The sequence below is a fragment of the Parastagonospora nodorum genome (assembly GCF_000146915.1).
Source record: "Parastagonospora nodorum SN15 chromosome Unknown scaffold_3, whole genome shotgun sequence".
NCBI lineage: Eukaryota > Fungi > Ascomycota > Dothideomycetes > Pleosporales > Phaeosphaeriaceae > Parastagonospora > Parastagonospora nodorum.
This window is the reverse complement of record NW_001884551.1, coordinates 1,488,180-1,500,916: the sequence shown is the minus strand read 5'-3', so window position 1 is coordinate 1,500,916 and position 12,737 is coordinate 1,488,180. Positions and strand designations below refer to the sequence as shown.

General features: G+C 52.7%; 5 protein-coding genes across 5 annotated transcripts; 1 reads left to right on the top strand and 4 right to left on the bottom strand.

Annotated features, from left to right (window-relative positions):
- Positions 1-465: 465 nt before the first annotated feature.
- Positions 466-3,845, bottom strand: SNOG_02508 (hypothetical protein; the record flags this gene model as incomplete). The annotated part of the gene is made up of 6 exons (XM_001793060.1): positions 466-624; positions 654-793; positions 846-1,051; positions 1,766-2,989; positions 3,022-3,774; positions 3,829-3,845. 6 exons carry the CDS (start codon positions 3,843-3,845, stop codon positions 466-468), a joined length of 2,499 nt encoding a protein of 832 aa, XP_001793112.1.
- Positions 3,846-4,169: 324 nt separating this feature from the next.
- Positions 4,170-6,263, bottom strand: SNOG_02506 (hypothetical protein; the record flags this gene model as incomplete). Its single annotated transcript, XM_001793059.1, has 3 exons — positions 4,170-5,625; positions 5,676-5,833; positions 5,885-6,263. 3 exons carry the CDS (start codon positions 6,261-6,263, stop codon positions 4,300-4,302), a joined length of 1,863 nt encoding a protein of 620 aa, XP_001793111.1. The 3' UTR covers positions 4,170-4,299.
- Positions 6,264-6,773: 510 nt separating this feature from the next.
- On the bottom strand, positions 6,774-7,055 carry SNOG_02505 (hypothetical protein; the record flags this gene model as incomplete). Its single annotated transcript, XM_001793058.1, has 2 exons — positions 6,774-6,861; positions 6,919-7,055. 2 exons carry the CDS (start codon positions 7,053-7,055, stop codon positions 6,774-6,776), a joined length of 225 nt encoding a protein of 74 aa, XP_001793110.1.
- Positions 7,056-8,620: 1,565 nt separating this feature from the next.
- On the bottom strand, positions 8,621-9,822 carry SNOG_02504 (hypothetical protein; the record flags this gene model as incomplete). Its single annotated transcript, XM_001793057.1, has 2 exons — positions 8,621-9,304; positions 9,352-9,822. 2 exons carry the CDS (start codon positions 9,820-9,822, stop codon positions 8,621-8,623), a joined length of 1,155 nt encoding a protein of 384 aa, XP_001793109.1.
- Positions 9,823-11,632: 1,810 nt separating this feature from the next.
- Positions 11,633-12,607, top strand: SNOG_02503 (hypothetical protein; the record flags this gene model as incomplete). The annotated part of the gene is made up of 2 exons (XM_001793056.1): positions 11,633-11,670; positions 11,719-12,607. The coding sequence occupies 2 exons, from the start codon at positions 11,633-11,635 to the stop codon at positions 12,605-12,607; spliced, it is 927 nt and encodes a 308-aa protein (XP_001793108.1).
- Positions 12,608-12,737: the final 130 nt, after the last annotated feature.

The window sequence follows — 12,737 nt, the reverse complement described above, 5'->3', positions numbered from 1 at the left end:
AAGCCGGAAGCGTAGATGGCTTCCCTGGCTAGACAGTGTCACAGTTGCGTGCCCGAAGTTCTCCGTGCTCCGATCTTCATGCTTAGTCATGGAAACAATCTCTTGTCCTCGGATCAACGACTGCGATTGTCAGTGTGAATCAAAAACATAGCATATGCATGTACCAAATTGTCATTACAAGGGTAATGTAGATAAGAAAGATCCAGCCCGGCCCCGTTACGAACAACTCCCAGTTAAAAGAACCTAGTTAAAAGAGAAAAGGAGTCTTTACACAAAGCTAAAGTTGTGTATGTGTATGTGTGTGATGACACGCCCCTCCAGTCATGCTTCCATGTGTCAATCTTCAAGCCCAAATTCTGCATGACCTGCTAGTGGACGTGATCAATCTCGTCCACGACGGGGGCAAACACGGTCCTGTCCTGTCTTCTGAGCCTCCTCATAACCCCCCCCCCCCCCCTCTGCTCTCTAACAGCACTTGCCACCCATGCCGCCGCCATTCGCATCTCCAGCTTGGCCCACGTCCACCTTGGGGCCGGCGGCGGGGTCCGTCCTCGCGGTGTCTATCAAGCGCTTCTTGATATCCGAGGCGAGCGAGTAGAAAGCCTTGTCGACGTTGATGTTGCTCTTTGCGCTGACCTCGAGGAACGGAATGCCCGGAGTTCGTCGGCAAGCGCCTGGCCCTGCTCAGTAGACACAGCGCGCTTCTCTTCCCAGTCACACTTGTTGCCGATGAGGATCTTGTTGACGCCTTCGGTAGCGTGTTGCTCGACGTTGGAGAACCATGTGCGGATGTCTGTTGGTGGGTTAGCTTCCCTCCCTCTATTCTCCCCAATGTCACAACGTACTGTTGAAGCTCCTCTCGTCGGTAACATCATACACCAGCAAGATGCCCATAGCACCCCTGTAGTAGGCCGTCGTAATCGTCCGGAAGCGCTCCTGGCCTGCAGTGTCCCATATCTGCAGCTTCACACGCTTGCCGTCCAGCTCAATGGTGCGAATCTTGAAGTCAATCCCAATCGTGGTGATGAACGAGGGTGTGAAAGAGTCCTCGCTGAATCGTAGTAGACAGCATGACTTGCCTACGCCCGAGTCGCCGATGAGGAGCAGTTTGATCTGTGGGGGGCAGGGTCAGTCTGGGGTGTGCACCCGGTGTAGCGTATGACGACAGGGAGGGACGCACGAGGAAATCGTAGTTTCTTGTTCCCGCCATGGTAGAGGTTGTGTGTGGAGGGGGCTGCGGGCTGCGGGCTGCGGGCTGCGTGCTGCAGGCTGCGTTATCGAGGCTGGAGGCGGGCGATAATGCGCGCAATCGGCGGTGGAGGCGGGCGGCTGGGGAATTTGGCGGGGCTGTTGAGGGAGCGCAGGCGGGTATACTCGAAGGGCAGGGCGCGGTGTAGGCGAGAACAGGTGTTTTCTGGTGACAGGGCGGTGCAGGCAACACAGGCAACGTCGTTGGGGATCTCCAGGGTTCGGGCGGGTTGACGTTGTTCGGCCGCCAAGCTCGGTGCGGTCACGAACTGCCACACTGCCACTGCCACACTGCCACTGCCACTGCCAACTACCTGCCAACTGCCATTCACGCCTTGAAACCGCGCTGGTGGCGACTACCTGTCACCCCACCGCCCACGCGTGTGCACTGTCGTGTGAAACGTGCGACTGGCATGGTCGATTGTATTTGACTCGCTACATATTTATCTCTACGGCTCATCACTCATGCGCTCATTATGTATGCGTGGCCTATGTAAGCCACTTGGAATAAGCCCACCGAATCCTGTCAACCACCTTCTGCTGCCGCTCTAGACCACTTCTAACGTCAACGAGCTCGTCGACCTCCACCAGAAAATCGTGGAAGATGCGTCGTGGGAGGATAGTGCTGGCAGCCTGTCTGAGCAGGTGCACTTCGCAAAGCAGCAGGCCGTGGTCCTTGTACGAGATCTCGCCAAACTCCGTCGGCGTCGCACTGGTGAGGATGCGATCAATGTTGCGCAGGACCAGCAGCATCTTGCCTTGTCGTGCCCATTGGCGCACCCCCTGGCGGCTACTGAAGGCACCTCTAAGCCATTGGTACAGTCCAACACTGACAAGCACTCCTGGTGTAAGGCCAATAAAGCCAAAAAGCAGCTCCTGGCTCTTGAGGATGCTGTCGATACCGCTCATAGCGACTTCAATGTCCACCTTGGTCTTCTGCACTTGGATGAGGAGTGCGCTAGCCAGGTTACCAACAATCGCGCCCTTGATGGGGCTTTGAATGTCTTTTTCGTACGACCTCAGTATGGGTGTTAGGTCACCCTCCCTTACCTTTGCCCTGATGTCCGCGATTTGCGTTTCGTTCAAAGAGGCGCCATCCGGATGTTGAGTTGCGAAGTCGACCACCATGCGCTCAAGGCTTGCGCGGTCCGTTTCGAGGCTGCGCTTGCTCAGCAGCGAGACTTCACTATCTGCGTCGTGCCGGATTGTGCCAATAACCCTCTTTGTAGGCTCAACCACCCAGTTCGACCAAAAGTCGATTACAGTCTGTCCAAACTCTTGTACCCACGCCAGGATCTCTTCTTGTCGGTTCAAAACGATGCGGAAAATGGTGGTGGATGATACAAGCAGAACAGTCGCGGGAAGCCAGTAGCGTATGATTCGTGAGGGGCGGCCGTTCTCTTTGACGACGGCATTGAAATTCATAGTGTATTTCGGCACAGCGTGGTTGAGCAGATACTGTAAGCGTTCGGAAACGTCACCTGGCTTCAGTGTCGTCGCTGTCCGCTCGCCAGAGGGTTCGTGCAGCTCGTAGTACTGGTCATCCTGGGTGATGTTGGCAACTGAGTCATCAAATTTGTCGATGGAGAGTTCTGCCGCGTTTACACTTTGAATGACAGCATCCATAAGTGCAATTGTCTTCGAGACGACACTCTTCCATCGGTGGTTGTTGTCGTGTGCCCCCAGCAGACCAGGCGTTTGTGTGCCCTCACTCTCGATGCTGGTGGCCGTCAGTACCAAACTTGGATCAACCAGTCGACTCTCGATGCGCACCTATCATTGCTCAGACCTTCGCCCAGAAGCACCCCCAAAGCGTTGGCATTGATGAGGCGGATCTTCTTCAATGCAGCGCGCTTCCGTCGGCCCTCATTCCTCACCATGGCAAGGGGACTGACAACCCTCCGTTGAATGTTGGCGATACTTCTCTCGCGTACAGAGTCTTTCACAAGCCCATAGAACTGACTCCAGCCGTCAGCCACCTGGCCACCTCTCGACCGTACATCGTGATATATCTCCTGCGACCACTTCCACAAACGAATCGGTGAGGTTTGGATCGAGTAGAGCCCAGCGAAGTGATATGTGCTGAGGACATCATCCCAGTACCAGATATCGTCTTCCAGTGGAATGGTCTGTTCAAGGATGGTGCTCAGCACCTGCCCATATGCTTGGGTGGTGGCCTTGCTCAAGAGCAGCCACTCCAATTCGTGCTCATAGCTTGCATCTCCTTTAACATCCTCCTCGTCGCTATCGTCGTTTGCACTCTGCGCAAACCATTGTGTGCATGTGGAACAGCTGCTGGAGAAATCTGCCCGCCGCAGTGTCTCTAGTATCCTATATGCCGGCACAAGACTTGACTTGGAGCTTGCAGTCGTCGACAGGCTCTTGATGAGGTTCTGCAGATGCGCGATCCGTGCTGTCTTGGCGGGATCGTGTGCTTCCTCTGCTGTCAGGGTCGAGAAGCTCGAACCGGTTTGTGGTGCGGAGAGTTGCAGCCGGTCGAGCTGACTGTCAATGCGGCGGATCTGGCTGGTCTCGATTAGTCGCAAAATCTACATTTCTTTCTAACATGACGAGACTTACTCTACCACGAAAGACATGGTAACGCCGCGTTGGCGCCGGAGTGAATGGTGCAACGGTTGTTTGGTTCGCAAGAGTGATCCGACCCAGGATAACGCGCGCCTACCCGCTTCCCAAAAAAGACGCCGATGACGTCGCCAGAGGCTCGTGCTTTCATCTCAACCCTAACGGAACGTGTTCACACTCAGCACTCCTTTGAATTTCGTACCAGGTAGCGCATGTGCACTATGTGAACTTCAGATTTCGGTCTTAGAGGTGTCTCCATGACAGTAGTAACTATATAGTTCAAAGAGTGAAGTCTAGGACAAGTCATCATCATCTTGTGCAAAGGGTGTTCATGAAAGTTGAAGTGCATTATTCAATTAACGCGCTGCCACTCATCGAGCGGCGCAATCAGATTCGCACATGACACCAGTTTTCCCCGCAAATATGCTATCAGAATACAAAAAGGAAACTTATCTACGAGACTATCATCTACAAAGCAAAGAAAGCAAGCGCAGCGCCAATCATGGCAATGTTGGCCTCAACACCAAGCGGCGATGCAGCACCGGTGAACTGGGCTGGCGCGGAGGGACGAAGACCTCCAGTGCCAGTTGGCAGCACAGACGGCCTCAAGGTCGAGCCAGTAGGGTATGGTGCACCTCCAGCAGCAGGTGTGGTGGCAGCTGGGGCGGACGGAGGTGCAACACCAGGAACGAGACCGACGGGTGCGGCAGGTGTAGCCCCAGGGGCGGGAGTCTCAGTGGTGAAGTGGACAGCTGGGACGGTAAGAGAAGTGGAGCCATACGTGATGGTGGTGACAGGGTAGCCTGCTGGCGGTGCGGGTGCAGGAGGCGCGGGCGTGTTTGCGGGAGGTGCAGCAGCGGGGCCAGTGGGGATACCAGCAGCGGCAGATCCAGTGGTCGAGGCATCAGGAGTGCTGGGAACGCCGGGAGCTTCGGGTGTAGGGGGAGTGTTGTCGAAGGTGTCCTTGGGGCAGTCGGTGACAATGGACGGGTTCTCAGGCACATGCTCGGCACAGATACCGACGAGGTACTGCAGAGTCTTCTTGGTCTGCTCGGGTGTGTCACAACGAGCAACGACGCAGTCAATAACGTTCTTGGTGAACTTTGCGTTCTTGCAGTAGCAGTCCTTGTTGGTGTTGTCCTTGCACTCGGTGCTGATCTGCAACCAGGTGTTCATGCAAGTGGGCAGGATCTGGTCAACCTCAGGGGGAGGGTTGGAAGAAGGTGGATAGCTTGGGCTGGATGACTGTGCTGGTGGAGCACTGGACGACTCGACGACGGGAGTACCAGTGCTTGAAGCTAAAACAGTACTAGATGACTCAACAACCGGAATAGGAGTGCTTGAGGCCGGGGGCGCAGGAGGAGCGGAAGAGGCGCCGCAGTCGCTTCCATAGCTTCCATCGCATGAAGGCGAGCTCTCCTGAGCTGGTGGAGGAGAAACAACAGAAGAAGACTCTGGCACGGGAGTGACAGTGCTGCTCTCCTTGCCTGGAGGGGCGACGATGGTGCTCTCTTGAGTTGGCGGTGGTACAGCAGGCATAGAGGTGTTCACAAACGGAGGCAGAGAGGAGATGGTGGGAGCGGTCTGAACAGGAGGGCAGCCTTGACCGTAGCCTCCGTTGCAACCCTCAGTGGTTGCAGGAGCAGACACAGCAGGAGTCGACTGAGTAGCGGAAGAAGACTGAACAGGTGGCGGGGTAACCTTGGTAGATGTGGCTGGTGGTGGGGAAGGAGGGGAAGGAGGGTTGTATGGCTTGGGTGGGTTGCACTCGAAACCGATGTTGTGGAAGTTCAGCTGGTCAAAGTCAGTGACGTTTCACACAGAGTTTGCTTCTCAAAACTTACGCCGCAGTCAGACTTCTCGCCCTTGTACGAGCCACCAAGGTAGACTTCGACCGACTTGGCACCACCGCACTGGGTGTTCTCGACGGTAGAACCCTCCTTCTTGCAAGGAACAGACTTTTGCTTACACAGAGAGCCGTCTACGAGGGTGTAGTGGAGGTCTGAAAAAGTCAGCACAGGCACAATGGTCGTTGCCAGGGCCGTTCACGTACCAATCATGACATCGAATTCAACAGATATGTCAATGGTCTTGATACTGAAGCCGTCCTTCTTCTTGTCACAGCTGAATTGGGCAGGCTTCTTCTTGCTGCACCTGTTGACAATGGCCTTATTACCAAAAGTACGCTTGGTGAGGCCATCGCGCTTACCCAAAGCGCTGGAGCATTTCCAGTCCTTGGAGAAGTCAAAGTCGCCATATTGGAAGTTGGAAGTACCCTCTTGGAGGTCCGACCAATCAAAACCACCCTTTTGCTTGTCGCTACATTCGTTGTTGGCGTACTGTGGCGACAAGAACGGCTTTCCGGAGAAGTCCCAGGTAGCAGCGGCTTGCTGGGCAGCGAGACCCGCCAGGAGAGTGTACGTGGTCTTCATATTGAAGAATGTAATACCAGACAGCAACTGAAAGTGTTTAAGATATTCGGAATGAGTGTCGTCGAACTGCTTAACGAAAGATTGCAGCTGACTATTTCGAAAGGTGGAAACGAATGAGTAGTCTACAAGACAACAAAGCAGTAACGAGTGTACTTTGTGGTAGAAAAGCAGATGAAAGCCACGAGAAAGCCGAAATTAAGAATAAAAGGCGTAGAGAAAGAAGCCTTATGGGCGGACAAAGACGAACATATTATACCAACCGCCATTCTACAATGAAACAGCCCTCCTTGAAAACACCCGAGAGGGATTGGCCGTCGAGTTCTACAGGACCCAGAGACACAGCCACATTCGATAGAAACGAACCCATGCTGCTTTGTCGCGCGCGATGCAGGCCCACATGGTCAGCCTGCGTGGGTCTGTCGCAGGTGGTCAGGAAAATGGTCGTAAGATGGGGTCGAACGGCGATGGGGTTGGCGGCTAAGCGAGGCGATTGGGCGGTTCTGAAACGCTCTAAATAGCACGCTTGCCTAGAGCCTCATGCAGGTACAGCACGGGAAGCCAATCGCCTGGGTTCAGCATGCTGGGGCGAGCAATCATCCTATAGCGGGCGCCAGGTAGATTGTCCGATGTCTATTCGACTGGATCAGCTGCTTACTCTTGCGCAGTGGAGGTAGGCCGCGATCTGTACTTGTTGTTTTCGCCCGTATCCCTCGAAGCGCTGCTGTATCGACTCCCAAGGTCTAGATCAAAAGGCGTCATGTTACTCCCATTTGGTCTTCTGGTGCACGCCATCGTGTCATCGCGAACCAGACTCCTGCATCGTGCACTCGTTCGCCCCTGCATCGGGTCTCGCTCGCGCCCCCAAAGAAGCAACTCCGCGATGTTGACGTCGCCAATTCCGTCGCTCCCGCTGCGCAAGCCCCATGTGTAGCGCTGTCACTTTAAAATAGCCACATGACGGTGTTTCAGAGGTAATACCACCGTCAAGCCAACGACAAGCTTCTGGCCTCATGGGTCCGAGACTCTCGGCGGATCCGTCTCATATGCTTGACTGCTGCGAGATTTCGAGGGATGAGATGCTGAAATAAACAATGCTGGCGATTCTGGAGGCCGTCTGACCGAGGTCATAACTTCATTTGCTGCGTGTTCGGAGAAAATACTCAGGTGCGGTTGTGAAGAATATTGAAGCACGCGTCAGCACTTCCGGGATTGACCAATTGTGTCCACATCCTCGCGTTTGGTCGAGAATATTGAAAGTATTCGTAGAAAATTATGAGCAAGTCTCCGGAGCTGTGCATGCAAACATAGATCAAAGGATCTGAAGGCTCCCTGTCCTGGATAGAGGTACCGCGGATTTACCTCGGATCGCTCACTCAGATCTCACTCAGGTCATCGCGTTTCACCATAGTTCCTCAAAATATTGGCTTGCCAACTCGATTCATACATGCGGGCCAGCGGTACTTTTGCCTGAACAAGAGAACAAAACCATTCCAGCGCGAATCAGGCTGCATAATGTCGTGCACGACAAGTCTCTACCCCACAACCTCGCACGATCATCACGCATCCATGCGACACGCTACAGCAGGTGACAGTTTGTGCTATTTCTGGTGGCGTCTTTCCGAGTCTTTGACTTTATTCATAGCTTGGGTGTTCTGTGCAAGCTGCAAGCGTGACTAAACTGTCGTCTCCTCCAGGCTTCGTGCCCACCATCAAGGCAAAGGCGCGGTCTATGGCAAAAGGATATTTCTTTCTTTCTTGTTCAGTTTCTAGAACAAAGAACCCTGTCGCTTTAGAGACTCCATCACGTCAAAGGACCATCGCATTAAAGTGGGATGCTTTATGCACATAGTGAGGGGCCCACATGTGCTGTATTTGGCAACAAAACCTATGCGAAACCAGATTGTGCCAGAACGCCTGTCACCTCGCAGATTCATAGATTCACATGTCACGCTTTTGGTTCGAAGGGCGGCAGTACCGAGGATCGTTGAGGTTTTCAAATGTATTGCTGAATGCGTCTATGAAGCAAAACCCATCGTTCGCGGATATTTCAATGTCTTTGATGCACGAGTAATAGCGCCGATGATGCTCTAAGCGTGGATATACTGCTGACCAAACTAAAAATGCATCCTGGGCTGAATGACAAAACGCCGTATCTCATGTCCGTGATATCATTCTGTCCGGATTTCCCACAACGCCCTAAAGTTCAGTCTTAAAATCTGGATGCAAAAGAAATCTGAATACGGAAATTAAAGAAGCGTAGCTGCCTGCAACTCTTCGATCGTTCTCGAATACCGTCTGCAGCGGCTGCTCAAGTCATCAGGACCTTGTACATCTCATGGTAACGTATATGCTGAAAACTACGCATCGTCCTCGATAGTGATGCGTACGACTTCGTTCCGTGGAGCAGTATCGTCCTGGAAACAGCAGCGAGTAGCAGTTCGAACTCTGGCATGACAATGGTTCGCCGCACGGTTGAGGAAAGGAACCTGCATGGCGCCGATGATAGCAACAGCTGCCGACGCCCACCACGCAAGAGCTGTAAAGTGTATATCGATAGAGAGTCCATATAGCAGTCCAGCAATGGGGCTTGCGACTGTGCGGCATGCAGCTCCTGTCGACGCAGCTAGTCCGTTGATCTTGCCGAGGTGAGACTTATCCGGCGCCGCCTCCTTAATCATGATGAGCAGGAGCGGGAATGCGAGAATTGCGGTCAGACTACGGATTGTGAGGCAAGCGAAGATACCGGGGTATAGCAGACTCTGTGGGAGTAGCTGCAGAAACGGCACAACTAGATACGCGACCGGATGCGTCAACGTGACCAGAAGAAGAAGCCTCCAGACCCCAAAGAACTCCGCCAGAAGTGGGAAGACAAACGCCTGGATGAGTAGCTGGATGACTCCATTCAACGACATTATAACGCCAACTTTCTGGACCGGTATGCCCAGGCCTCCGCCCATGGAAGAAGAAGACAATTGGAACGCATTGATGTTGTCCGCACGTTTATCCTGGAGGAAGATCGGGAGCAAGTGATCGTACGTCATCTGCCGTTGTTAGTCTCTCTCTACAATCCTAATCAACATAGACATACCGAGTGATACGTGAATATGCCTAGAGCAACAACAAACTGAATGACGGTCCAGCTAAACACCTTACGGTCAGCAGGCGCTTCCACCCATTCTCCACTCGATCGAACGCGCCACACCTCATCGCGTTGCACTTCGACGTTGTTGAAGGTACCGTAGGACTCGCTTGTTAAATTAGCTGGAGCGTCAGCTGTAGCGCCCTGGGTTGGAAGGAGTGGAGTTTGCGCAACAGCTGAATCGTACTGCTCAAAACGGCCTCGAAGCTGTCGGTCTGGATGAGTCTCGTCGAGCAGGAAGTAGGCCATGATCATCGAGAGGAATAACAGGGACGAACATATGAGGTTCGGAAGCAAGTATGGAAACTTGGCAAAGATGCCAGTTGCACTGAACAGGCCAGGGAAGGATTGCACTGGCTCCGCGAAGTAACCGCCGATAGATGGTCCGATGATGCCACCAATGGACCACACGAAAGGCATGACTGCATAAGCTTTTGGTTCGTGTTCAGGTCTCTTGACAAGTTCGCCAACCCTGAGTTACAAGTCAGCTCATGTTGTATCAGCAGTATGCGTGTACAACTACTCACATGGTCTGAATGACGCCGATGTTGCCATTGAGCGCACCACCAATTATTCGTCCTGCTAGAGCTACCCAGAAGTTTGGTGCAAACCCCACTAGGAGCAGGGACGATAGCGTGCCTAGACATCCTATAATGACCTAGATAGAGACACAGGGTCAGCATGGATCATCGATTCTACATGTGGAGAAGCACTTACTACAGGCTTACGGCCTATACGATCGCTAACCGCACCCCAGGCCATGCCTGAGAATGCCTCGGCAAGCGAGAAGGCTGCGATCAAGCATCCCGCGTAGAAAGGCGCGTTTGTCTCCGAAGCGACGTCGAAATTTGACACTAGCTTCCAAGCGTATGGCAATATCGAGGTTAACGCGATTGGCTCAGCAACTCGAACAAGCGCGCTGTTGTGGTGTTAGTGGCGATCTCGCAGCTTTTGGTGATTGTGATTGTGTTGCTTACAGCAGGGCGAGTTGCGCGGCCGGGAAGTCGTCTTCGGAAACATCTTGTGGGCTGGTTCTTCGCTTTGTGAGATTTGACATTCTTCAACCTGACTTGAATCTTACGGCTACTCCAACACGCAGTCGACCTGGAGCTCAGGGATGGATGGGCGCTGTGTAAGTGGAGCTCCTTCTGCGTTTGGCCTGTATTACCCAGGAACAGACAATTAAAAGTGTAAGTCACGAAAACGGCAGTAGAATTAAAGAAAAGTAGCTGTGAAGAGAGGTGTGGAATGGGAAAGCAAAGGAGGGCGATGGGAAAGTTCTTGAAGGGCGACGAATCGGTGCGCCGTTCTGCACGGAAGATCGGCCGCCCAACCGCAACCGTTCTAGAAATTGCCACGCACGCACGCATCTTGGCAACCGCAGCCGCTTGCATTTCACAAACTTGACTCAACATCAAACCTACCCTCTTTCGCTCACCCCCACAGCTTCAAACACAAGAGCCTGACGTGTCGCCTGTAATTCATACATCGAATTTATGTTCCCGATGGGGCTCTTGGAGAACCCTGCTAGCATCCCGTTGATCAGCCCCACAGGGTGGCCAAACGAGCACGCTAAGCTCTAGCGAGGCAAGTTGTCGGGTCGGACTTTCTTGCCAACATGTGACAGCATGGGCACATCAGCTTGAAGACTGCGGCGTCATTCTCATCTCATCTCCTATCAAACATCTGAGTTTGCGACAGACTTCACGTCCGGAACGTGTGGTGCGAAACTTTGTCCCGAATTGACCACGCGGTAAGATTTGGCCCAAGGTCAGTCACGCTCACTTTTCGAGGCGGTCTGAGGGTCTAGCCTCTAGCCATGCGACCTGCATATGCACCATGCACCATGCACCCTTATCCTTATCCTTATCCTTATCAGCCGTGGCCAATCACATGTTCACCGTACCTTTGCGCAACCTGAGAAGTGGGCTCATGGATAATAGACGTTTCCGTGAACGACTTAACAATCTGAGTTGCAGAGAACTAATGGATCTAAACGTAGGACATTTCACAAGTGAAGGCACTTGTCCATAGGACTTGTGCAAACAGCGTTATTGGCACCGAGTGAGAGAATAGTAGCATTTGACGTGGATACAGGGATCTGCCTCTCACCAACGGCTAGGTAATGAAATACCCATATGTTCAGGCTCAAACCCGACCTCAAGTACCGCCACGAGACTACTTTACTCAGACTCCAACCGTCAGCAATCCACATCCGACAGCAACAACCATGTCAACTTCTCTACGTCTCGTTCGGCATCAGAATCAGTGAGCACAACTGATACATTTTTCGTATTAGTACTGAACTATACACAGAGATGCCTCGTCTCCTTTCATGGATTTGCCAGCCGAAATCCGATGCGAGATATACAAATATCTCCTCACAGTCGAGCACGGTGCTGGTTTCGCAATAATCTCCGTGCAAGAGTTCAGATATAGAGCAACTATTCGAGAACTACGTCGAGGCGGCTCTCCATCTATCTCGAGAGACCGCAAAGAGCAGGTTATGACTGGATTCCAAATATTTCCAACATCTGTGCCGGCTTTCAAGTCGCTATTCAAATACAATGGTGAGGACAACCCGTTACTCCATGTCGACATCCTTCGCGCTTGTCGCCAAGTCCATCATGAAGCGCAGTCCATTATCTACGATTGTAACTCATTCAGCATCGATCCATACGAGTTACCTATAAACGTCCCACTCCATCGCCAATTCCCCGACGGTTGGGTTCTATCAAAGATTCGCTACATCAGGCTCGAACTGGGTTATAGCGACCGTCAGGGTTGTCCCAGGAGCAGTCGTGCCTATGGGAGATGGTCAACCTTCCTACTCCTTCCCGCTTTAAGAGAAGTACACTTCCTCATCCGGTTCCGCGATCGTCTGCCGTATAACGCCGAGAAAACCTGGGATCTGTCTACTTTCCATGGGAAGACCATTCGAGGCATCGTTGCGGCTATACTTCATTCAATCAAGCTCTCTGGTGCTTCATTGTTCCAAGCAGGAGTTACAGAAGGAGACAAAGAAGACTTTGCGACCATGGAACAAGTGTCACAACTGATGACCGAGCTGGAAGATATACGCGGCACTGATGCCGAACTCTGGAAGAATGACATGGAGTGCATGGGACAGTCTGAAAATTATCGGATCTCAAGAGGCGAGGTGATTCCCCCGCCCCGCATGAACGAAATGGTCAAAAAGCGCTAGCGGGTGAGGTGCCAGGGGAGTTAACAATACAACGGTCTTACCGAGAGGAACAAAAGGGCTATTGAATAAGCCGAAATGGGTTGCAATATGGTCCGAATGAAGGGAGGCTTCTCCAATCCAAGTAGAGATA